The 26,859-nt window shown below is 44.0% G+C and overlaps 1 protein-coding gene across 1 annotated transcript in view; it reads right to left on the bottom strand.

Moving 5' to 3' along the window:
* Positions 1-24,003, bottom strand: part of LOC144496098 (chloride channel protein C-like) — a 99,901-nt gene extending 75,898 nt beyond the window's left edge. Inside the window, exons 1-7 of the mRNA XM_078217068.1 lie at positions 23,765-24,003; positions 18,326-18,455; positions 16,883-16,963; positions 15,284-15,459; positions 8,634-8,726; positions 5,560-5,803; positions 3,918-4,112 (exon numbers count right to left, since the gene is read on the bottom strand). Of these exons, the coding sequence (XP_078073194.1) occupies positions 3,918-4,112; positions 5,560-5,803; positions 8,634-8,726; positions 15,284-15,459; positions 16,883-16,963; positions 18,326-18,455; positions 23,765-24,003 (1,158 nt within the window). The remainder of the gene's footprint in view (positions 1-3,917; positions 4,113-5,559; positions 5,804-8,633; positions 8,727-15,283; positions 15,460-16,882; positions 16,964-18,325; positions 18,456-23,764) is intronic.
* Positions 24,004-26,859: the final 2,856 nt, after the last annotated feature.

Below are 26,859 nucleotides of genomic sequence, written 5' to 3'. Positions count from 1 at the left end.
ATATCTTTCAGTTTTAAGTTATTTGTATTTGTTAGTTCAGTTGTGTAATTTTCTGCGTCTCAATTGAGGCAGAGATTTTTACAATTTGATACAAACTGGATTCCAGCCATTGGGCCTGTACTCGCTGGAGTTTAGAAGCCTGAGAGGGGATCTGATCGAGGTATATAACATTTTAAAAGGGATTGATAAAGTAAATGTAGACCAAATGTTTCCTCTTCTGGAGCAATCTAGAACCAGAGGTCACAAGTATAGGTTAAGAGGCGGTAGATTTAACACCGAGATGAGGAGGAACTACTTCTCGCAGAGGGTGGTGAATTTGTGGAACTCGCTGCCCCATAGAGCAGTAGAGTCTGAATCGTTGAGGGTGATAGATATATTTCTAATTTTAAAAAAGGATAAGGGTATATGGGGAACAGGTGGGGAGGTGGATTTGAGACCAGGGAGAGATCAGCCATGATCTGATTGAATGGCAGAGCAGGCTCGAAGGACTGAATTTGCCTAGAACATAAGAACTAGGAGCAGGAATAGGCCATCTGGCCCCTCGAGCCTGCTCCACCATTCAATAAGATCATGGCTGATCTTTTTATGGACTCAACTCCACTTACCCGCCCGCTCACCAATTCCTTTACCATTCAAAAATTTATCTGTCCTTGCCTACCTCTGCTCCTAATTCCAGTGTTCTATGTTCTTATGTTCCGTTACAAAAGAACATTGCTAACTAGTTACCAAAACTGTACAGAGATGGGTGCTCATTAATCCAGGAAACAGCCTGTGCCAGGCCTGAGGCTAAATGGAGATTTTTGTTATAGTCGTGGGATTTTCCAGCCCTTCTCACAGGCAGGATCTTCCAGTCTGGCTGAAGCAGACCCCCTTTGGCAGGTTCGCTGATGGCAGGATGGGCGAGACATGAAATAGCCTTGGAGGATGATCTTACATTGTGCCCTGCCAGCCGATGAGTGGGGCAAACTGGTAAACACACACAAGAGCCAAGAAATCAGGTTCACGCCTGATTTCTCGCTTCTCGTAATCTTGCTGGCACTGGATATCCGGTGAGGTCAGCCCCGTGCCCGAAATTATTTAAACATATTTAAAACAGTTTTTACATTGATTTAATAAATCCGGGATGGAATCGTGTGGGCTCACTTGCCTGTGTGACCTTGCCGGGAGAGGTTCTCTCTCTGGCGAGGATCACAGCTGGTTCCCAGCAACTGGGACCAATCATGATGGCCTTGCCAGTAGAATCAGAAATGATTGAGGCTCCCCAGGAAGGTCGCAGGCAAAGTTTGGATACTCCTTGGGCAATGCCAGCCTGGCAGTGCCCACCAGGCACTGGGCAGTACGAAGAGCAGGGTCTGAAGTGGGGTACAGCCTACTGGGGGAGGGGGGGGCAGCGGCAGACCGGGAGTGGCTGGTCAGTGGGGAGGGGGGGCACTGCATTGGGATCAGTATGGGGAGAGAGGGGGACCCGCTGCCGCTGCCATTGGGATCGGTGGGGGAGGGAGATGGCCATGGGGAGTGTCAAGCAGCCAATCGCGGGGGCGGGGGTCGGGCAGCCGAACATGAGGGGGGTGTGGAGAGAAGGGCGGATTGGTCTGGGCAGGTGGGGCCATGGGCCCCTGTGGTAGCTGTTGGGTGTTTGCTGTGTTTGAGGCTGACTATAGAGACCTGCACATGCGCAATGATGCCCTCTGCTGCTCTCAGCCAGCATTCAGTGACTTAAGTTCCACCCCATCCACCTACAGACGAGGAACCATTTCTGCTGATTTTTCAGGAACTGAGTGGATAACAGATTTGAACTCACCCGAAAAATGGATCTGAAACTCACCCATTTTCCCGCCCGTCCTGGACTTAGAATTTTTTTGGTAAGATCGCTCCTGTAGACTTTGGCAAGACTGGAAGATTCCGCCGGTAGCCACTGACTCACCACAGGAAAAGCTGCTGTGTGCGCCGGAAAATCCCAGTCGGAGCTCTTTGCTTCCAACATGAACAGGGGACCTTTTTTTCATATTCTTTCACAAGATGTGGGTGTTACTGGTGAGGGCAGTATTTGTTGCCCAACCCTATCTGCTCTTGAGAAGATGGTGGTGAGGTTCTTTCATGAACCACAGCAGTCCATGTGGTGTAATTGCACCCTCAGTGCTGCCAGGAAGGGAATTCCAGGATTTTTCCCCAGCGACATTGAAGGGAGGACAATATAGTTCCAAGTCAGGATGGTGAGTGGATTGCAGAGGAACTTGTAGATTATGGTGTTTCCATATATCAGCTGCCATTGTCCTTCTAGACGGTAGAGGTTGTGGGTCTGGAAGATGCTATTGAAGTCGCCTTGGTGAGTTGCTACAGTGCACCATGTGGTGTAGATGGTACACACTGCTGCCACTCTGCGTTGGTGGTGGAGGGAATGAGTGTTTAAGGTTGTGGATTGGTGCCAAGCAAGCGAGCTGCTTTGTCCTGGATGGTATTGTATTTCTGCACTCACCCAAGACAGTATCCCATCATATTCCTGACTTGTAATTTGTAGACTGTGGACAGGCTTTAGGGAGTCAGGAGGTAAGTTACCCGCCACAGAAGTCCCACCATCTGACCTACTCTTGGAACCACATACACACTGGCACAATAAGGATGTCACAATCATTTGTAAGGAGTTCTGCTATGCATTTATTTTCCTAGTAAGCTATCCCATCTAATCAGGACTGCATAGATTTGCAACCTTATCGTTAGTAATTGCACAGTTACTGAGAACTGCACAATAGACCTTACCTTGCAAATTACTATTCATGTGTTCCATGCAGAGATTGGTTGCTGTGAAGGGAATGCAATTGATATGGATGGGATATTTGGCACAGAGCAGATTTAAAGGACTGCTGCTTTTCTTTATAGGGAATTCAACCTGTGCCTTACTTCAAATAAAGGATCACTGCTTTCAGAGTTGACAGTTTTAGCACCTCTACAAAAAGAGCACGCAATGTAATTTCTGAACTATGTTGTATAATTACTATATTTCAAAAATGTTAGGGTTATGTATGAGGATATGTAAAGGTTCAGTTTAACCCCTAAAGCAGTCAGATCAGGGCAGCTGTTAACATTTTAAAAATCGTTAACTCAAAACTCTCACCTGCCTCCAACCCACTCAGATCTGAGTTTCACAGATGCAGGAGTAGGTGCAAATAAAGGAAGCGGGTTGGTAATTTGGATGTCTGAATGTGAGAATGACAGCTTCTGATTTACCATATTTTGCAGGTTTAACATTGGCCAACTGGGTTTCCCCGGCCTCAGAAGCCTAACAACAGAGACAAGGACAGATTCAGGGAGAAGGTTAAGTGCTTTGCAATTTGTTAATGGACAAAGAGAGACAGGAGAGCATCCCCCAAACCCCTACATTCCTCCTCCAATACAAAGACCTCCCTGTCTGATTGGCAGCCAAACCAGTCAATCAGATTGACTTTTGGGTAGTAAACCTGTCAAGGTGAAAAGACACGCACTGCGGAGTTAAATTTCTAAAGTAGGTAGGGAAAGTCAGACTTTCTGCCCAAAACTCCTCACCCACATCCAGGCCATAATTTCATTACCTCATGTTTTTCAGATGATCTAAATCTTTAATCCTTCATTTAAAATTTTAGACTTTTCTAATATGCATGCACACACGTGCACAAACTCGATTTGGGCAAGCTACTTGATTTTTCTGATGGTCTATTTCTATGTACAATTACTATGAATGACAGCTCAGTAGTACAGCGATAATTTGTATCAGAGTTTTGCTGCAGATGCAGATGTCAGCACCATGAAATGGAGCAGTCAACCAGAAGATGGTGTGAAAGAGCAGAAATCAAACAGGAGGACGGACACAAGTGAATATAGTTTAGGGGAAAATAAACTAATGGAATAACCTATGTTCAGCAGTAAAATCATAGAGAACTCACCAGAATCAGGATTGCCTCCACGAGCTTGCATACTTTTTGCACAATAGCATGTTTAATTAAGTTAAAGAATTTTGTTCGAAATTTGTTGACTCTCATGTTCATGGAGACGAACAATGCTCCCAGCAGACCTCCTATTATTCCCAGGATAATGGTTGGAATGAAGACCAAAACATTCATGTCAAGCAAGTATTTAACCTGGATGAACAGAAATCAAAAAGGAGAACAGTGCTTCAAAACTGAGAACCTTTCACCTTCCAGAACCACAGGCAGCATTCCAGTATAAAAAAATAGAAGATACTCAAAAGATAACTCCACTGATAAAGCAAAGACGAAGCTTAGCTATATGGACCAGGCGACCTTCAGCTCCGATCAGCGCTGAGTTAGATAAATCTTACTCCGGTTGATATAGCAGATGTTGTAATTATCTCGGCATCGCTCAACTAGGTTGGGCAAATAAACAAGATTTACAATCCTCTAATTCCAACTGAATAGTGTTCCCTCCACAATCCAAGGACATCAGTGTCTGGGCCCCCACGTTTAGCATGGGTACTTGGATGAAAACTGACTGGCTGACAAGTGTTTGGGAAACCAGGAGAGAATCAACACCTTAGTGAAGGAGAAAAAGGAGGGGGAAAAAAAAAAAAATCAAAAAAAAATCAAGAGAACGTGTTGCTTGTTTTTGAACAAAAGGTTGCCGCCATTAATTTCTTTGGGGCTCTCCTAATCAGCTGGCTCAGCTTCAGCAGAAACCCAGTTTACCAAGTAATCTGGGGTGTCCACCTGGCGAGTTACAGCAGCCAATCGGGAGAATTGGCTGCTAAACAAGGAATTCCCCAGCATACATTTCTTTAAAAAATTCAGTTTTATACCACTGAAACTCTTCAGAATTTTAAGTAACATGTTTTTGATTTATTTATGACATCGTAGAAAGAGTAACGAATCAATGAAAATTGGAAGAAAAATGTAGATTTTAAGTAGATGGGCACGGTTGCTGCTGTGACAGTCATAAAAAGATTGCCATGAGCTGAGATATTAAAAGAAATGCAGAAAAAGTTTCTCATGAGTCAATTGTTGAACTGCGATAGAAATATCCGTGAACTGTCCAGAACTGCCTGAAATACTCCACAGATAATGGCTGCAATTTTGCCAAGTTGGGGCTAAGTGCCCACACCAGCAGGAAAGCCGGAGTGTTTCCCACTGGCGCTACCAGTGATCTGCACTCGCAATTCAGAATGTATCAATGAACCAGTTCTCCCCCCATGTGTTTCACACTGACTTCCCGATGCCTGGTGCCTGTCTAGCTGCAAGCAGGATTTAATAGTTAGTCCTTTACAAGCGGGAGCAGTATTTCAGTGCTCCCTTCAGCAGCACTCTCAGTTCAGCCAGCGGTATGGTCAGTAAAAGAGCCGGCACCCTTTAGTGATCTTCTGCAAACAGAACAATATCTACCCTCTGTGTGAAACAGATAACTTGCTGGCATGCTGCTTGATTCCATAGTGAACTTCAGTCCCTCTGTTTGAAATAAAAACAGCGATTTATTGTGACGAGCATGAGTTGTCTCACTGTCTGGAAAATCCTCCAGCAGCAAGCAGTTCACGCTAAATTAATGGAATTCTGTCAACTGACTCTCTGCTGAACATACCCCAAACAAGATGCTCTCTTCAGCCTTGAAGAATCCAAAATGGCCCCGATAAACAAATCCATGGAAGGAAGAGGACAGGAGATCGGTGGTAAATGCAGCCATCAAACAACAAAAGAAGGTCTGCCAGGCTAGTTTGATATCCCAGAAAGAAGCCACCTCTTCAAATGTAAAGAGAAGTCCACCCATAGGGGCTCGGAATACAGAGGCAATGCCTGCTCCTGCTCCTGCAGTGATGAAGTTTCTCCTGAAATAGATACAATGCTATTGAAGCACTTCTTAAACAGGAATTTGAACACTTCATTGCTTGTATTTGTTTGCAAATAAAGGATTGCTTCATAGATTAAGACATGTTGACATTTTCATAGTTTAAGACATTGTCATTCTGATTCAAACGAGATCAAAGAACAAAGAAAGAACAAAGAACAATACAGCACAGGAACAGGCCCTTCGGCCCTCCAAGCCCGTGCCGCTCCCTGGTCCAAACTAGACCATTCTTTTGTATCCCTCCATTCCCACTCCGTTCATATGGCTATCTAGATAAGTCTTAAACGTTCCCAGTGTGTCCGCCTCCACCACCTTGTCTGGCAGCACATTCCAGGCCCCCACCACCCTCTGTGTAAAATATGTCCTTCTGATATCTGTGTTAAACCTCCCCCACTTCACCTTGAACCTATGACCCCTCGTGAATGTCACCACCGACCTGGGGAAAAGCTTCCCACCGTTCACCCTATCTATACCTTTCATAATTTTATACACCTCTATTAAGTCTCCCCTCATCCTCCGTATTTCCAGGGAGAACAACCCCAGTTTACCCAATCTCTCCTCATAACTAAGCCCCTCCATACCAGGCAACATCCTGGTAAACCTCCTCTGTACTCTCTCCAAAGCCTCCACGTCCTTCTGGTAGTGTGGCGACCAGTACTGGATGCAGTATTCCAAATGCGGCCAAACCAACGTTCTATACATCTGCAACATCAGACCCCAACTTTTATACTCTATGCCCCGTCCTATAAAGGCAAGCATGCCATATGCCTTCTTCACCACCTTCTCCACCTGTGACGTCACCTTCAAGGATCTGTGGACTTGCACACCCAGGTCCCTCTCCGTATCTACGCCCTTTATGGTTCTGCCATTTATCGTATAGCTCCTCCCTACATTATTTCTACCAAAATGCATCACTTCGCATTTATCAGGATTGAACTCCATCTGCCATTTCTTTGCCCAAATTTCCAGCCTATCTATATCCATCTGTAGCCTTTGACAATGTTCCTCACTATCTGCAAGTCCTGCCAATTTTGTGTCGTCCGCAAACTTACTGATCACCCCAGTTACACCTTCTTCCAGATCGTTTATATAAATCACAAACAGTAGAGGTCCCAATACCGAGCCCTGCGGAACACCACTAGTCACAGGCCTCCAGCCAGAAAAAGACCCTTCCACTACCACCCTCTGTCTTCTGTGACCAAGCCAGTTCTCCACCCATCTAGCCACCTCCCCCTTTATCCCATGAGATCCAACCTTTTTCACCAGCCTACCATGAGGGACTTTGTCAAATGCTTTACTAAAGTCCATATAGACGACATCCACGGCCCTTCCCTCGTCAACCATTCTGGTCACTTCTTCAAAAAACTCCACCAGGTTAGTGAGGCATGACCTCCCTCTCACAAAACCATGCTGACTATCGTTAATGAGTTTATTCCTTTCTAAATGCACATACATCCTATCTCTAAGAATCTTCTCCAACAACTTCCCCACCACGGACGTCAAGCTCACCGGCCTATAATTACCCGGGTTATCCTTCCTACCCTTCTTAAATAAATACACTCTCACTTACAAATAATTTTTTGGGTGGCACGGTGGCACAGTGGTTAGCACTGCTGCCTCGCAGTGCCAGGGAGCCAGGTTCGATTCCCGGCTTAGGTCACCGTCTGTGTGGAGTTTGCATGTTCTCCCTGTGTCTTCATGGGTTTCCTCCAGAAGCTCCAGTTTCCTCACACAGTCCAGAGGTGTGCGGGTTAGATGTATTGGCCATGCTAAATTGCCCCTTAGTGTCAGGGGGCCTAGCTAGGGTAAATGCATGGGGTTATGGGGAAAGGGCCTGGGTGGGATTGTGGTCGGTGCAGACTCAATGGGCCAAATGGCCTCCTTCTGCACTTGTAGGATTCTATGATTCTATGATACTTCTTTCAAAAAAGGCAGGAAAAGCTGGATGGCGTTAAACTCATCGATTTCACCAGACAATTCAAAATTCTAAACCATAAATATGACAGACAAATGAACCAGCTGTGTGCTGCTAATATACAATGTAAAACCTGCTTTGGTGGTTCAATGGAATCCATTTCAATGGGTGGAAATTTCCACTCCCTCCAGCAGCAGAAATTGAGGGGGTGGGGAAGTAAGATTTGGCGGGAAACCAAAAATCAGTTTCCAACAACAGGAAGTTAGTTTGGAATTTTGTTCTCCTGACTTTCATGGCACATTAAAGGTGGGTTCAGTGTCCTGTGGACCTATGTTGGGAACTGGATGTTCATTAAAAGCCCAACACATTGGAATATTGTCCCCCCCCTCCAAATTCAGCGGGAATTTACAGTCTCATGACGGAACAGAAGTGGTGTGCGCCTGGTGAGGTAGACTTCATCCTGGACTTCTGCCTTCATTTCACACAGTCACTGAGAGACATCAGCTGCCTGCCACACACACTGTGCCAAGGCTGGGCACAGGGGAGGGGTGAGACCAAGCCAGGACTTGGGCTGCGGGGGGAGTTGGAGGTGGGGGTGGGGGGGGGGGGGGGGGGGGAGAGTGGGAGGTAGAGTCAAAGAGCAGAGTGGAGGAGTGAATGGCTATCCCGGTGCCATCCAAATATGGCGCCCAGATGTTCGAGCCTACGAGGTGACGGCGGCGTGGGCCATTTCCTGCCCATTCCACCACAAGATTCGATATGCTCCTCACGGCGGCATAATTAATGAGCTGAGCAGCTCAAGATCTCGCATGTTCAACCATCCCATTCTGCAGCAGAAGTCACTCCAACCTTTGCTTCTGCCACCAGACATTCATCTTCAAAATCAATCAATTACCTGTCAGCGCAGTTTCGAAATCTTGTGAAGAAAGGAAACTGTACTCCAAATGTGTCAGATTTAAACTGGCTCAGACCACTTCCTAGAATTGAACTGCAAAGAAAACTTATTTATCATAAACATAATTATTTACATTTTAACAAAAATTGAAAATAAGAGTATTGTTGCAATTTTTGAGTCCAACCCTGCCAGTCACTCCCATACATCTTGCATCCCATACTATTCAGAATGCACCTCCTATTGTCCACTTTTTAGTTAAACTATAACGTGACTCCGGCTTTGTAACTTTGACCCCTTGCTCAGTACACCAGCTATTGAAATAGCGACTTCGCAGCATGTGTTTTCTCCTCTCTTTATGGTATGCAGCATTCAGTCAAGACGAAGCATTACTCCAAACAAAGAAGCTTGTTTATTTAACATTAAACCCATAAAAGAACAGAACACAGGTTTCATAGCGAGATCAGTTAATTTCCTACACTTCACACCATGAAGAATAATAAAGATGCAACCTTGCTATCTCCCCAGGTGTAAGTCCATTTTCAAACTAAGCTATTGCAAAGCAAGCTGTGACGCTGTCACCTGCTTTGTCTCTCAGAAGGAAAGAGAGTTCTTTGTCATAAAAACAGAAAGTACTGGAAATGCTCAGCAGGACTGGTAGCATCTGTGGAGAGAGAAACAGTGTTAACGGGGGGAATTCTCCTGAACCTGCCCACCACGAGAGTCGTAGCGGGCAGGGAGTGGACCACGCAAAGGTCCCTTGATCTCAGGCAGGATTCTCCGGTTTTGTGGCGAGCGCGACCAGAGAATCCCACTCAACGTTTTGATGCTGCCAAAGCTGATGAGTATTTGCAGCACCTTCTATTTTTGTTTCTGGTTTCCAGGATCCACAATATTTTGCTTTTATTTGTAAGTTCTCTTTTCCTTGTCTTAAGGCAGTGCATGGATCATATGGGGTCCAAATTCATGAATACCAGAAACAGGGTGGGATGCATTCAAGAGGGAATTAGATGATTATTTGAATAGAAACAATGTGCAGGAGTATAGGGAAAAGGCTGGGGAATGGCACTGAGCCACAATGCTTGTTTGGAGAGCTGGTGCAGACACGATGGGCCAAAGGGCCTCCTTGTGCACTGTATCAATTCTGTGATTCTGTGATTCATACAGCCAAGGCATACCAAAATGAAGAGGCCTGAGGACCATCTAATTGTCTCTGAAGAGTAATTATCACAGTGAGTTGCGGGTGCATTCCCGCAGCTCCCCAGTCAACCAATTTTGGCCAGCAGACACATCAACTCAGATCCAAATGTGAGTTCTAGTGAGCAGGAGCAATCAAGAGTTGAATTTCACCCTTTCTCTCTCCAAGACAGAGGTATTGACAATTGGACAAACAATTTGTGGGAGACGGTGATGGAATGCCAGAAATACGACAAATCCTACAACACTTTACATTGTCACAGAGGAGATGGATATTGAATTTGTCAAACTACCAGAGGTGAGTACTGTGGCCAAACAGACTACCTAAGATGGTGATTTACAAAGCTGGGATAATTGGCAGAAGTACAGAAACAGGTAGGTTGCAGCTTAAAGGACAACTCAGACGACTGAATGCACAGGACATAGGCCATCTCAAAGACAACGGACACTTTCTGGTCAAACTGAATTGTTTACCAGACACAGGAGTGCCTTAACCCCTTACTTGGAAGGGAGATATGTGACCTACATGTCTCCAGCACCTATAGGCATGGCTGGTGGGTACACACCCAGAGATCAGTGTGTTAGCACCTGATTGGACTTTATCGATCAGGGTGATCAAGCCCTGATCGACTGATTGGCAATAATCAAAAGACCGCCCAAAAGGGCACGAAACCAATGAGGGATAAAAGGTGCTGCACAGCGGAATGTTCTCTCTCTCTCTCTCCCACAAACGACAACAACGGTGACCACCACCAGCAATGACCAGCACGAGGAGAGCCACCACACCAACAATGGAAGGAAGACCAGAGCCAGAGTATCAGACCAGACCAAAGGACCCGACTATACTGGGGTCTACGGAGACCAACACAGAGATAAAGACCAATATCCGCCAGTCACGCAAAAGTTAAGTCAAGGTCTAGTATTGAACTTGAATTTTAGTATTCTGTAAATAACTTAGTATTGATTGTGTGGGTGATTAATATCAATTGTGTGTGTGAATAAATATACTGTTCTAACAAGAAGTCGACTCGCAATTCTTTGTCCACCATATAAGGGTTAAAAAAAAGACTGTGTGGCAGGCACAGCAGTGCAGACAGATAGCAAAGGTTATTATTCTACGATACGCAATACTAAAGAAGTTACTCAAATTTAAGGTAAACACATTGCCAGGACTGAACGGTTTAGATCTGAGGATCCTAAGTCCAGCTAAGAACAAAATAATAATGTCTACATCAGTAGTTTGGCACAATTTGGTGGAAAGAGGAATTGTATCAGAGTCCAGCTAGGGAAGTACTGGAGCACCATGGAGTCAAAAATTTGATAAGGCCGATTAGCAAGCACAAGGGTCACAATGTGCAATTACTACCCTCACCCCACCACTTCCACCCAATGATGATGATGCAGGCAGCACAGAAAGTTGGTGCTGCCTGCTCATAGAATTATAGAATTGTTGCAGCCCAGAAAGAGGTTATTCAGTCCATTAAGTCTCTCTGCAAGAGCAACTTAGCTAGTTCCACACCTAACCCTTTCACCAGGGCCCTGCAATAGTTTTCCTGTCAGGTTCTTATTCAATTCCCTTTCAAAGACCATGATTGAATCTACCTTCAACACAGCCTCAGGCAGTGCATTCCAAATCAACACCACTCACTGTGTAACAAAGATCTTTCTTATACCCCTTTGGTTTTTTTTATCAAATCATTAAATCTGTGTCCTCTGGTTCTCAATCTTTCTGCCAATGGAAACAGTTTCTCTATATCTACTCTGTCTAGACCCCTCATGATTTTGAATATCTCTATCATACCTCTTCTTAACCTTCTATTCTCCAAAGAGGACAACTCCTGTCTCTCCAATCGCTCCACATACTGAAGCGTTTCATCCCTAGAACCATTCTTGTAAAAGATTTCTGCTCAATGATAACCCCCAAGATGTTGAAAAATGGTAAGATTCTTTCATTTTGGAGATGGTCATTGACTGGCACTTATGTGGTACAAATGTTGTCATTTATCAGACCAAGGCTGAATGTCCAGGCTTTCCTGCATATGGAAGGACTGCTTAATTATCTAAAGTGTTGTGAATAAAACTGAACACTGCAGTCATCAGTGAACATCCCCACTTCAGATCTTATAACAGAGGCAATAATAAAGGAGCTGAAGATGTTTGGGTCTCAATACCCTGAAGAATATCCTACAGAGATATCCCAGGAATCAGATGATTTAAAGTTTAAGTTCATTTATTAGTGTCACAAGTCGGCTTACATTAACACTGCAATGAAGTTGCTGTGAAAAGCCCTTTGTCACCACACTCCGGCACCCGTTTGGGTAAACGGAGGGAGAATTTACCTAACCAGCACGTCTTTAGGACTGTGGGAGGAAACTGCAGTACCCGGTGGAAACCCATACAAACAGGGGGAGAACATGCAAACTCCGTACAGACCCAAGACAGGAATCAAACTCAGGTCCCTGGCACTGTGAGGCAGAAGCGCTAACCACTGTACCACCATGCCGCCCCACAGACCTCCAACAACTACAATCATCTTTCTTTTGTGCAGGATGTGACTCCAGCCAGTGGAGAGCTTTTCCCCAATTCCCACTGAATTCAATTTTACAAGGGCTCCTTGGCTACATGACAGCAGTCTGAGCTTCCAGCGCAGCAATCAGATGTTGAGTGAAAGCTGCTTGTGCTGCAATGAAAGATGCGCTGTCAAACATTGCATCATAGCCGAGTCCACAAGTTTGCGAATGGTCATCACTTCCACGGCAGAAAGGATTGTCTCCAAGCTCTGTGCAAAGTCCTGTGTTAGACTTCTTCATGCTCCTTGATATCGAACACAAGCTTTCTGGTAGGTTTCTCAATGCACCAAGCAATTAGTTGTGCGCACACATCAGCTTTCTTCTGAAGGCTGCCCCATTGACATTCTCGTCTGACTCCTCTGTAACCAAATTTGTGTCAACCTTCATTGAATTGAGAATTGCTTATGACTCATGATGCAGTTGGTAGAATGCATTTTAAGATGCATTCACTGACCTGGACTACTTATGTATGATTACTGAACTTCTTGCAGTACTGCATCCAGATCTAGGAGGCTTGACTCAAGGCATTGACCTCCATAGCTATCTGCTTCCAGTGCCTTTTGATCATGTGTCTGGAGCACCTCATAGCCCCTGTGATTTTTGGACATTCCTCCAACATTCCACCTCCTCAACCAATGCCTCCATTGTATCTGAAACACTTGGAGCCTGTTCTGTCCAATGTTATGCCATTCCTCACAGTATCCCAGTTCAGATTCACTCCCGCTGCAGCCATGATCCACCCCACATCCACTCCCAACTTTAAGAGGTTCAGGGGAGTTTTAAGTAGCGAAGGATAGCTTTAATTGGTGCCACCAAATTACAATTCTGGGCCCCCTGCAGTGACTGCACATGGAAATCATTCAAATATGCAAACAGCATCAAGTTGGGAGAATGCATCTGGAAATTCACCACGAGCCCCTCCCATCTCATATAGAATGCAAAATCTCCACAGTTGAAAAATACGTCTTTGAAAAGACAATGGAGAAAGCTCAATACCCTTCTATTTTAGATTTTTTGGACACAATAGCATATTTGAGTGCAGAATTGTCTACACCAGTAAATATTAAGAACCAGAAGTATCTTTTATTGTTATTGTTCAAAACACATGGCATGGAAATACCTCACTTTGTTGTATGTATAATTTCATTTATTCAGCTCATTTGTTTTGAATACAAGAAGACCAAGGTGAGAGATGTCAGTTATGGGAAATGTAATTTTTTTCACTTTTGGCATTCAGCATGGACGACCTGACTAATGTAGAGCACTGCAGAGTAAAAGTTCACTTTACAATGTCCCAACAATATTCTTTAACTTCAATCTCCAGTGTGAATCCCACACTAACCATCTTTATGGTCCACCCCTCACCGAATCTTGGCCCATTGAATCGAATGAACACGTTAAATAATATGGCATTATTTCCCAAACAACTGTGGTGTAGTGAGTTCCTCTGAAGCTCAGAGTAGCTGCTTTGAGTGGATTTGCTGAATCATGTTATCGATACTGCAAGGTTCAGATGAAATTTGAAAAGGCACAGGTTATAGATGACTAAAAATCACATTATCTACCAAACCAAGAGGTCAGACTTCTGTTGTAGATGGAGTGAATGCATGACTCAGTGACATGGGAAGTTTTGCACTAATTTGTAAACTCCAGTAAGATTTATTGGTGACTGCCTAAATGTAGATAGTGAAGAGAGATTTTTATCTTATCTGGCTGCTTTAGGAAGATGTTTTGTTTTTATTCTGGTTGTATCACAGCTTGGTATGGCTCCTGCTCTGCCCAAGGCCACAAGGAACTACAAAGGGTCATGAACGAAGCCCAGTCCATCACTCAATGCACTGGCAAACTATGATCACCAATTTATTTGTGTCTGTCTGACCTCTCCCAGCCCCCTCCACCCCAGCATCCATTCTCTGTCAGCACACGTACTTTGAAACATGGGGCAGGAATTTTTCTCCATCAGGACCCCACTATCATAGCCAAATGAGGGACAAAAGCCTGTACTTCAGGAATAGTCAACGAACTGAGATTCTCCCCAAATTGGCCATGGCTTCACATTCAATCAAGGTTGCCCTCCAGTGATGAACAAGTAGCTTGTTGTCTTTTCAGGTAAGTGAGGGAGAGGACATTCCAGGATGGAGGCACCATTTGTAACTTTATTAACTTTAAATTAACAAATGGTTTCAGCAACCAGGCCGCTAAAACCCCTCCACAGCTTGGCCTGTAGTAGCTGCGGCTGAAGCCAGGCAGGTAGGGGGCTTTAAGTCTGCCTATAGAGCTAGTCACATAGTCTGCTGCAGAGTGGACGGCTGCCCCCAAAGAGCTATACTGTTCCTCGATGTTTCCCAGGACCCGGAGGCCAACCGGAATTTTCCATTCGGCCTTTAACGGGAAATGGCCCGGGGATGGAATGGAGCAGGCAGACTGACATGCCAGTCAGCAGCAGAAATTCCCAGCTCTGCACTTACCCCCATTGGGACCTAAAAATTCAACCCAATATCAGACACTAACATATCGGTTATTCTCGGTAGATGTATGTAAAGTTCTCAACCTTCTTAAATGTTTCCTGTGTCTTTTATTTAACCAGATTTCTATACTCTACCCCCTGTTTTCTCTGGACTTTTACAGCAGGTTGTTACATCTCTATTTCTGGGAGTATTTGACACAGATTCTAGGAACGTGAATTGCAACTGGAAATTAGACATTTTGTGTTCCCTCCCAGCTATCAAAAAGAAGAAACATACAAATTCAGAATCATTTGGAAAATGACATCGAAAATAATTTGTTACAGTCCTATGATCAATCGTTGAACCTGGTGCAATTATACATTCTCATTGTCTCAATCTCAATAACTTTGCACTTTAATCTCAGTGATGAACTGCTTACCCCATATGAATCATTGGTCCTTCTGGTCCACAAAAGAGCCCGGAGGCTACAGCTAAAATGCAAGACACCAAGGTCCCAATCAGTGTTTTTATGTGAAAGATACCTTGGACTGAGGCACCATTCAAAAATCCAATCACCTCCGGCAGGCCACTTGGCATACCTGAGGGACAGAAGATCTGGGAATACCAAACAAATAATGTCAGTCTGCATGAATTATACAGGAAACCATCAATGATGCACAAGTGTGATTTTAGCCCAAGTTTTTTATTCTAGTTATTAAAAATGTTCTGAGGCAGCGCTGGCATCAGAATATAAAATAATGTTGGCTGAATTACTATACTATGCTTCCTGTACTGCCGCATATTCCAGGGCCTTTTTAAATCCTTGCAGTGTTCATTTTTTAAATAGAAACATAGAAAAACTACAGCACAATACAGGCCCTTCAGCCCACAAAGTTGTGCCGAACATGTCCCTACCTTAGCGATTACTAGGCTTACCTAGAACCCTCTATCTTACTTATTCCATGTACTTATCTAAAAGTCTCTTAAAAGACCCTATCGAATCCGCCTCCACCACTGTTGCTGGCAGCCCATTCCATGCACCCATCACCTTCTTAGTGAAAAACTTACCCCTGACATCTCCTCTGTACCTACTCCCCAGCACCTTAAACCTGTGTCCTCTTGTGGCAACCATTTCAGCCCTAGGAAAAAGCCTCTGACTGTCCACTCGATCAATACCTCTCAACATCTTGTACACCACTATCAGGTCACCCCTCATCCTTCGTCTCTCCAAGGAGAAAAGGCCGAGCTCACTCAACCTATCCTCATAAGGCATGCCCCCAACCCAGGCAACATCCTTGTAAATCTCCTCTGCACCCTTTCTATGGCTTCCACATCCTTCCTGTAATGAGGCGACCAGAACTGAGCACAGTACTCCAAGTGTGGTCTGACCAGGGTCCTATATAGCTGCAACATTATCTCACGACTCCTAAACTCAATTCCTTGATTGATGAAGGCCAGTACACCATACGCCTTCTTAACCACAGCTTCAACCTGCACAGCTGCTTTGAGCGTCCTATGAACTCGGACCCCAAGATCCTTCTGATCTTCCACACTGCCAAGAGTCCGACCATTAATATTATATTCCGCCATCCTATTTGACCTGCCAAAATGAACCACCTCACACTTATGATACACTAAAAGTTTACAATGAACTTAAGGCTCGCCATCATGATCCTCTGGTGACAAGTAGACAGTCTAGCTTTAATAAAAACAAAGTAACTTGATAGGTATAAGACCATGAGAAAATTATTTGAGTACGTTCTTCAATGCTATGCGTTATGCAGACCACTTGCAACCGGTCTTCCCCTCACTACTGTATGTGTTGTTCCATGTGCCCCCATCCACAATATTTCCCCATTCCCTTCTTCTGGCGTACCGCAACAAGAGTTAAATTTAATAGAATTATCAGCAACCAACGGTACATCATTTGATCTGTTATCATGTAATACGCAGCTTGTTCATCTTTCATAATTGCATGGTTCAAATTATTAAAGACCTTGCCGTTGTTGTGAGAGAACTACGTCACAGGGTTTCTTACCAGCACTGCTCCAGCTGAGAGTGTGACCATCACCAATCCAATTCCAACTAGCCAGACCCAAGTGAGGAAAAACTGACTATTCTGTGTAGAGTAGAGAAAAAGCACAAATCTTTCAAGTTATCCTATCAAATATCAGTCATTGATTTTTTTTAAATTGAGCTTATGGAAAGGACACAGATATGGCATGTTGATACACCATCAAAAACACAGGTTTGCTGCCAATTCTGCACTGTGGTTAAATTAGGCTATTTCATTGTGGCACGAAACAGAGTCTCTCCAGTGGGCGAGAATGACAACATGAGACACTCCAGTCACTACACCTCTCACAATTCAACATCAATTGGAGGCAGCCCATTTATTTCCCCTTGACTAGAAATGCATGACATGAGAAGAGTACAGAGAGGGAACAACAAATGCATCCCAATGCATTCCATACATAGAAAAACAAAATGTGGGCCAGAATTCTCCCATCCTGGGACTAAGTCCCATGGTGGGGCGAGAACATGGGAGTGTTTCCCTCTGCGAAGGCTGACAGGAAAACATGCCAAATCTTCCAGCCCTGACCTCACTAAGTATGCAACTGGAGGTTTCATGCCATATTCTGTGGCAGAGCAAACCTGATGGCATATCGTCCACCATCATATCCAGGCGCCATATTGAAAATGCATGCAACATCACTAATCCATTGTTGAGAAAAGAGGGTAGACCTCCTGAAAATGAAGATAGGCCTCCTGAGAAAGCAGGTGGATCTCCAGGAATGTTCTGAGACTGGAAGATGTGTTTCCTCCAGACACCAAATGTGGAAAATCTACCTGTAGATGCTCCCACCACCCACTGCTGTGGTGTTCTGGGGTCCATGGTTGCCGATAGCCTCTATTCTAAACTCGGTAGGCAACTCCCGACATTGTCCATGTGCATACCACGTTGTTCCAGACTGGTTTAGCACCAGTATCATACCCTGCCGGCATTGCGGAGAATCGGGTTTGGGGGAGGTCAGGCTTTCATCTGCATCCCAGTAACAGGATGCAAATCAGTTTCACCGCCAGCCTCCAGTGGGTTTTCCAATCTGCCATGGCAGGCACCAACAGAAGACCCCGTGGGAAATTCACATCGGCATAAAATCAATTTCTGGGCCTCCCGCTGACCTTTCCCCCTCCAGCCATCCCACTCGCCCCTCCCTCCCACCCCTCTCCCCACTTGCCATTGAACCTAACAGTGGGGCACAAGGGAATTCCACCCATGACATTTTAGGATTTTAAAAGTTTTTAAACAGGAAAGAAGTTACTTTAACTGGAAAATTAAATTGAAAAGAGGTCATTGAGCATTTTCCAGCTTTATAATTACATAATTTCCAAACTAATAGAATAATTTTAATGAGTAGAAAATGGGAAGAAATTCTGAAGCAAATTCACTTACACCAACTATTTTGTTTCTGTTCTTTACCTGCATATAATGTAGAATGAGCTTCCATTTCAATTTGGTAAGGGTGTCAATCGCCTGATGTACGAAAAATCCCAGGATCCCAACTGCTATTCCAATGAGTCCCATCATAAGCCAATAGTCCCAGTCTAACCTGGAAGAGAGTAGGCAGCATTAGTGCCATTCCTATTAACTCGAGAAGAAAATTAGGAAGTTACGCCACAAAGCCCCTCGCAACTGTTTCAACATTCAATTAAATCATTGCTGATTTGCTCCTCAACTCCATTTACCTACCTTTGCTCCATGTCTCTCGATATCCCAAAACATATCGATCTCAGATTTGAACATTGGAACAGGAGTAGGTCTAGTCCCACAAGCCTGTTCCATTATTTAACGTGTTGGTTGGTGCTGCCACCTAGTGTATGGTCGAGCATCTGCTGCCTTGCTGGCTGCCTCTGAACTCAGCAGGCAGCTCAGTAATCAGTGCTAACATCACTTGCTGCGGCCTACCTTCTGCTCTTAAAGTCAGTATATCCCTCATAAGAGGAAGCTGCATTGAATTGCAGGAGGCCACTCCTGAATGCTATTACTGCAATTCAAAACAAGAAAAATGAAACCCCATCCAGAGAGAGGCCTCAAGGTTCATGATTGTATGCTGGAGGCCTTAGTGGTGCAGATGGACAGGAGGAAAGACACCATGTTACCATGGGGCCTACCATCAGAAGAGATTGGAGGCAGGTGGCCAGGGAGGTCAATTCTACACATCTGGCAGCAGTGCCACAAGAAGACTAATTACTCATGGGTGTAGTCAGGATCAGTGAATGTGTCTTGAATGCAATCTCTTATCCACTATTCCACCAGCCTCTTGTGGTTCTCAATGTACTGCACGCCTCATCATTCAACCAGTCCCTGGCACTCAGGATTCATGCAATACATGCAGATACTTCACCTCACACTCACACACCTGCCAGCCTCACATCTAGCACTCACTGCTTTGACACAACACCAGCTATTCAGCTATGGAAGGCATATCACACAGGCACTAACATTCTCCCATCTGTCAGGACAAAGTAGCATACTTTGGAAGGGGGCAGAGCAGCATGAATAGGGGACAAGGATGGCTGCATTTCCTATGCTCTGCAGAGGGGATGGTTCTGGGTATCATGGGGCCAGTAGTGACAGAGCCTGTGGAATCTGGCATTGCTGAGATCATTTAGGATAATGGTGTGTCCTACCTTATGCTCCTTCATAATCCTCAGCTCACTCTTATCTTGCCATTTGGCATGATGAGCTCACAATGGAACTCTTCTTTTCCAACCCATCCCAAATTTCTCCTTCTGATTTTCTGCATTTAGACACATAATACTGCCACAAGCCCATCCTGGAGTTTCAGAAGAAGAGTGATCAAAAGCACAAAAGAATTAATCTGAAACTACAGTCCCTGATGATGCATCTTACAAGATGAATACTTGATCATTGGTAAGTGACATGTAAATTTGTTGAATGGTCCAAGTCCAGCAAATGGGCATCTCATCAGTAAATTGGACTATGTCCATTGTTCCATTGCTTCTAGCACTCAAAAGGATGCTCACATGAGTGCCTTCTTAATGTGATGTTCTACACAAACATGAAGGTGATTAATTTCCATAGCAGAGTTGCCCAACAAGTCTGAAACAAGAAGCGAAACACCCCTAATGCATACAGTTCTGGAATTAATGGAGATGCGATGGAGAATAAGCAACCACTCAGTGGAGGTGCTTTGGTCACTTAAATATGTTTTTAAAATTATTTTGTAGAATATAAACATCACTGATAAGGCCAGCATTTGTTGCTCGGCCTTAATTGTCCTTGAGAAGATGGTGGGGAGCTACCTTCCTGAACAGTTCATGTTGTATACATGCACCCACATGCTTTTAGGAAGATAGTTCCAAGATTTTCACCCAGCGACAATCAAGAAATGGCAACATAGTTCTAAGTCAGGATGCTGCGTGGTTTGGAGTGAAACTTACAGGTAGTGGTGGTCCCATGAATCTGCTGCCATTGTCCTTCTAGGTGGCAGAAGTCATGGGATTAGAAGTTGAATGAGCCTTAGCTGCCACTGTGCGTTGGTGGTGTACGGAGTGAATGTTTAAGGTGGTGGGTGAAGTGCCAATCTAGCGAGCTGCTTTGTCCCAGATAATGTCAAGCATCTTGAGTGTTGTTGGAGCTGCACTCAGGCAAATGGAGAGTATTCCATTACATTCCTGACTTGTGCTTTATAGATGGTGAACAAGCTTTGGGGAGTCAGAAGGTCACTCACCTCAGAATTCCCAGTTTCTGACCAGCTCTTATAGCCAAAATATTTATATGGCTGATCCAGTTAAATTTCTAATCAGTGGTAACCCCCAGAATGTTGATGGTGGGGTGCAACAATGGCAATGCTGTCGAACGTCATGAGGAGATGCTTGGATTTTCTCTTGTTGGAGATGGTCATTGCCTGGCAATTGTATGGGTGGATGTTTGCTTGCCACTTGTCAGCCCAAGCCTGAATGTTGTCCAGGTCTTTCTGCATATGGAGACAGACTGCTTCAGTATCTGAGGGGTCATGAATGGTACTGAACATTGTACTTTATGATGGAGGAAAGGTCATTACTGAAACAGATGAAGATAGTTGCTCCTAGGACACGACCTGAAGCAACTTCTGCAGCAATGTCCTGGGACAGAGATGTTTAGTCTCCAACATCTATCACCATCTTCCTTTGTGCTAGGTATGGCTCCAATGAGTGGAGGGTTTGTCCCCAATTCCAATTGATTTCACTTTTGCTAGGGCTTCTTGATCCCTCACTCAGTCAAATGCTGCCTTGATGTCAAAGGCAGTCACTCTCGTCTCACCTCTTGAGTTCAGTCTGATGTCCATGCTTGGAACAAGGCTGTAATGAGGTCAGGAGCTTAGTGACACTGACGAAACCCAAACTGACCATCAGCGAGCAGGTCATTTCTAACTAAATACTGTTTATTTAGCACTCTCCATTACACTTTCCATCACTTTGCTGATGACTGAGAATAGATTGATTGGGCAGTAATTGGCGGGGCTGGATTTGTCCTGCTTTTTGTGGACAGGGCTTATCTCCACATTGTCGGGTAGATGCCAGTGTTGTAGCTCTATAGAACAGCTTGGCCAGGTACACAGTCTCATGGATGTCCCATTTTGAATTTCTAGATCTGTTCTGAAGCCATCTGGTTAGCACAGTGGTAGTGCCTCACAATACAATAGAGGATATCCTCAATGTGAAGACAGGACTTTGTCTCCACAGGACTGTGGGGTGATCACTCCAACCAATACTCGTCAGGAATAGAGGCATCTGCAGCAGGTAGATTGGTGAAGATGAGGTGAAGTAGGTTCACCCCTCTTGTTGGTTCCCACACTACCTGCCGCAGGCTCAGCTTTGCAGTTATCTCCTTCAGGACCCATCCAACTCGATCAGGAGTGGTGCCACAAAGCCACTCTTGGCGATGGATGTTGAACTCCCCCACCTAGAATACCCTCAGTTTACATGATGGCAAATCTGGCATTAAAGACACATCAACTCCATAACCTGCTGTCAGCACATGAATGGAGGAGAAGGTTTGAAGGGCCGAATGGCATACTCCTGCTCCTATTTTCTATGTTTTTATGACCTAGGACCAAATACTAACCCCCCTCTTCCCCCACATACACATAAAAACTGCCTCCAACAGGCTGAATATAAAAACTTTGTACAGGTGTCTATATCTCATAAATGTGTTGTGTAAGCTCACTCCAGCAGTATTGCAAGGCATCCAGATAATGACATGGAACTCCTTGCTGACTGTGACTGATTGATTGTTCCAGATTGTGTGCCTGCAGCAAAGCAAGGATGTCCCCTGCTGACATCAAAGAAAGCTTCACTGAAAGATCTATCAATCTCAGTGGCAAGAGCTTTCTCTTTTGAATTAAATAGCTGATAGTTTTGTTTAATGGGGATTCTCAGCGATGAGCTGCAATGATATTATCAAGCTGTCTAAGCAGCCAATCACTTTAAAGAATTCTCACAGACAGCCAACCAGGAAATGAAAGCCACTAAGAAGCAAATCACTTCTTAAATACTTTACAGAGAGCAAGATTGGGACATACATATGAAGTTATGGTTGTAAGTGAAATACCATAAACAAACCTTTTAAAAAGTTTAATTATCTAAAAAGTCTAGTGTAAAAACTCTGGAGACATTTAACAACACTCCACATATTTCTTTAGGGCCAAATCAGTTGTTTAGCTGTAGTTATTCCTCAGATCTCTATTAAAAACCCAATTACGTCTTACTAAGGCATAACTTCTTAAAGGGTTTCTAACAGCAATGTGAGAGTAAAGCGGAATTTCTTAACAGAAATAATGATTTAACTGATTGCCAGCTCTGCAAGGTGACAGGGAGAGGAAAAATCCACAGCGCAGCCTGTGATGGAGCAATGAATTCGGCACTGATTTGCACTTGTGCTAAATCAAGAGTAGCACCTTATATTTATATGCCACGTTTAAAGTAATAAAGTGTCCCAAGGTAATTCAGAGGGGTAATGACACCAAATACTGACAGTTTCCCATCAAAAACTCACAAATTCCAAGACATTACAACCCGTAAAACCATACCCTCACGTTATTCCTTTACTAAATATTTACACTTAAAGTCATTATATTCTGAATTAAATTATTCATTTGTGAAATAATATTTGTCCCCCAACTTATTCTCCCTTTTCTTTTTTGGAATCAGTGACTATTACTGAAATTCAATCAAACATCCCCTCTGAGTCCAATCCTCTCCTCAGTCAATACAAGACACATATACATTGCCCAACAGACTCCAACATCTGGTGTTAGAAGGCAAGCTGATTCATGTGCTCCGAACCCACGATGCAGTTAGCCGTGTCTCAGTTGGGAGTACTCTTGCTTCTGAATCACAAGAGTTCTGGGCTCAAATCCTACTCTGGTGGCTTGAGCAAATAAATCAAGGCTGACAGTCCAGTGCAGTACTGAGGGAGTCCTCAACTGTCTATGTACTGTCTTTCAAGGCCTCATTTTCCTGCTCTGATGGATATAAAAGATTCCATTGCACCTATCCTCACACCGACCAATATTTATTTCTCAATCAACCATACAAGAGAACGGATTATCTGCTTATTATCATTTATCACATTGCTGTTTGTGGGAGCTTGCTATGTGCAAACTGACTCCACATTTCCCACGACAGTGGCTGCACTTCAAAAGTACTTCATTTGCTGTAAAGAGCTTTGAAACATCTGGTGGTCATGAAAAACCCGCTTTAAATGTAAATTTTTCCTTTATTTACTGGAGGTAACACTTTCAAATGGGCCCTTGAGTAGATTGTTTCTTAATTGTAATACATTCTTAAAAGATAAATCTACCACTGTAGAAATGAAAATATCTAAATCACAGACAGGAACTGTGCCACTTACCTGTAAGGCATTTTTCGTAGCCATTTTTTATAAATGTCGCTGTGAGAAGGTAGATAATCGAGGCTCTCATGCGACGCTAAACTCTCCCGATCTTTTTGAGTGTACTTGACACTAATTAAATTGTCCCCGCCATTTCTGTTTTGAACACGGTGTTTACCTATCACAGGTCTGCATTCTTGCAACAAAGGATGATCCTCAGAATCCCTCCATTTCTTCATAGATTTGAACAGTGAAGTCATTTAGCTCCAGTCACTTTCAGACTCAGGTAGCAGCAGCTTCAAAAGTTCAATAAGTTTGAGGCAGCAAAGTGCTCACCACCACAAAGGTTCCAGAAGAGAAATGATCATGTGCTTTTGTCCAATCTTGTGATGAAGAGAGCTGGCTGGCAAATGCTTCCAGTAACCTGTTTTATCCAGGTTTGTTTATTGTCAGGAGATGTTGAGTCAACAGAGTTACAACTCTCCTCGTAGCTTATGTTATATATTTTTTAAAAATCACAGTCTACCTATTTTGCCTCTATCATCCATGTTGTTGCATGATGTGAAAATTGTGCAGTTGACTGACTAGTATTTTTAAAATTATCTTACAAGATGTGGGTCTCGGTGGCAAGGCCAGCATTTGTTGCCCATCTCTAACTGCCCTTGAACTGAGTGGCTTGTTAGCCCATGTCAGAGGGCAGTTAAGACATTATCATGGATCTGGAGTCACATACTGGCCAGAACAAGTAAAGATAGCAGATTTCCTTCCCTAAAGGCAATGAGTCCTTTAGACGGCTTTTTATGACAATTTAATAGTCGCAGTTATCGAGTCTAGCTTTCAATTCCAGATGTTATTCATTGAATTTTAATTCCATCAGTTCCCATGTCAGATCTAACCCACGTCCTCAAAGCATTAGTTAGGATCTCTGGATTAGTAGCCCAGTGACATTACCACGACACCACAACCTCAATCATTTTACAACAGACCCAGATTTTACACAAGGAAAACTAATGTGCTAAGTCTGATTGCACCAGGTCTGGCTACATTTGGGCATGGACTGCTTCAGTATCTGAGGAGTTGGGAATGATACTGAACATAGTGCAGTCATCAGCGGACATCCCCCCTTCTGACCTTATGATGGAAGGAAGTTCATTGATGAAGCAGCTGAAGATGATTGGGCCTAGGACACTACCCTGAGGAACTCCTGCAGTAACATCATGGAGTGATTATCCTGCAATCCATTAGTCCCTGAAATTTTTACCTTTTTCTGGCTATGACAAGGTCCAATTTCCCATGATGAACAGTTTGCTGGATGGTTCAGAAAGTGCAAAAGAACTCTGAAAATTGTGCACAGTTTTGGGCCCCTTAGTCGAGGAGCGATCCTGCTGCATTGGAGGTGGTTTAGAGGATGTTCACCAGATTGATACCAGAGATGAGGGGTTTGACTTACAAAGAGAGATTGGGCATTTTAGGTCTATACTCCCTGGTGTTTGGAAGAATGAGAGAAGATCTAATTGAGGTGTACAAGATCATATGGGGGATTGACAAAGTAAATGTGGAGAGGATGTTTTCTCTGGTAGGGCAACCTAGAACAAGAGGTCATAATTTTAGGATAAGGGATAAAACAGATTTAAAACTGAAGTAGGCAATTTTCCAAAAGCCATATTGGCACCATTCATAACGTGCCTACAATGCAGAGGGAAACACCCAGATGGATATTCGTTCAAACCCCCTCTGCACAGCTGAGAGACCTTTAAATTTCAAAGCCAACGAAAGATCCTTATTCTGCCCAGCAACAGCGCGAAGCTGCATTTTAAACCGGCCTTTGGCCAAGGAAGATCGGGATATCTGCGCGTCAAGACCGAGAGTGGGCTATATGGCATAACCAGACTATCAATAAAATATTACAGGAATAAAATGGCCAACGCAGGCAAAGAAACTTAACAAACTAGGGTAAAAGGAATAAAAGATTAGATTAAATCTCCCTACACACAGCAGGACAAAATGGCATTAACACCTAATCTCGCAAGCAGGGAACACAGACACAAAACAATGAGGTCAATAGATATAAGGGGACACATAGAGGGGATAATGGGAAACACATTAAAACACCGGGGCAAGAACAGGTAGTCCCATTAACACAAACACACACCATACAAATGCAAATTGACAAGCCTCCCAGAGAACTTCCTGACCTGACAGACTACTTTATACATATTGTAAAAATGCATAATCAAATGTTCCCGCTCGAATTTGGATCCCTATAAAGATCCAGAGCTGATGTGAAAGGATTGAGATCAACGTGGCCAAGCCACTGTTTCTAGGCTGGTTACGCTGTTCTCCCTGGGTTCCCAGTAATTGTACAATAAAGAAAAACACTTTGAACGTTGCCTTGCGACTCGACTTCTTTGAATGCACTGGTACAAGGGATTTTTCCCTACAACAAATGGCGTAGTCGGCTCAGGATTTGATATCTGACTTCTGACTGCTGGCCACGGTCTGGAAGCCGGGATCAAATTTAAACGAATCTAATAAAAATCCACAGCAGTCAAGGGCGAGTACAAGTCTCCGTTCAAAGTGAGGTACCTTTAAGGGTTAGGGTTTGTCTGTGTTAAATATTGTTGTCTTGTAGAACTGTATAATCTTGCCTAAATTTTTTAATTGAAGGTACAGGTCAGAACGACCGCGTGGAAGAAGGTAAGTAACTTTAATAGGAATAGAGGACCAGAGGTAAAGATAACAGGTTTTGGGCTATTTGATAACGGGAATAAGGAATTAAGACTAATATAAAGATAAGAACCGCATGCAGAACTAATTGGTGTAACTAACCCAGGATTGTAGACGAAACCGCTGTCTGTGCCAAGGCAATAGGACAAGGGAGTGCTTGACTCAAGGTGCCCTACCCTAAACTGGACGTTAAGAGGAGAAATCTCCCACGCTAAGGTTGGGTTTTGAAGCGAGCGCTAAGAGGCACAGGCACTCAGGGTGCAAGGCACGGACAGTGTAAATCGGGTAACAACACAGACTCTGAAGGGACGAACAACCTCAGAGTCGATACAGTTACTAATTATAACAGGGGCTTTGATAACAGATACATATGTGTAAGTGTTGAGGAA

This window comes from Mustelus asterias, chromosome 7 (assembly GCF_964213995.1).
Source record: "Mustelus asterias chromosome 7, sMusAst1.hap1.1, whole genome shotgun sequence".
Lineage (NCBI taxonomy): Eukaryota > Metazoa > Chordata > Chondrichthyes > Carcharhiniformes > Triakidae > Mustelus > Mustelus asterias.
This window is presented reverse-complemented; position numbering and strand designations above follow the sequence as displayed.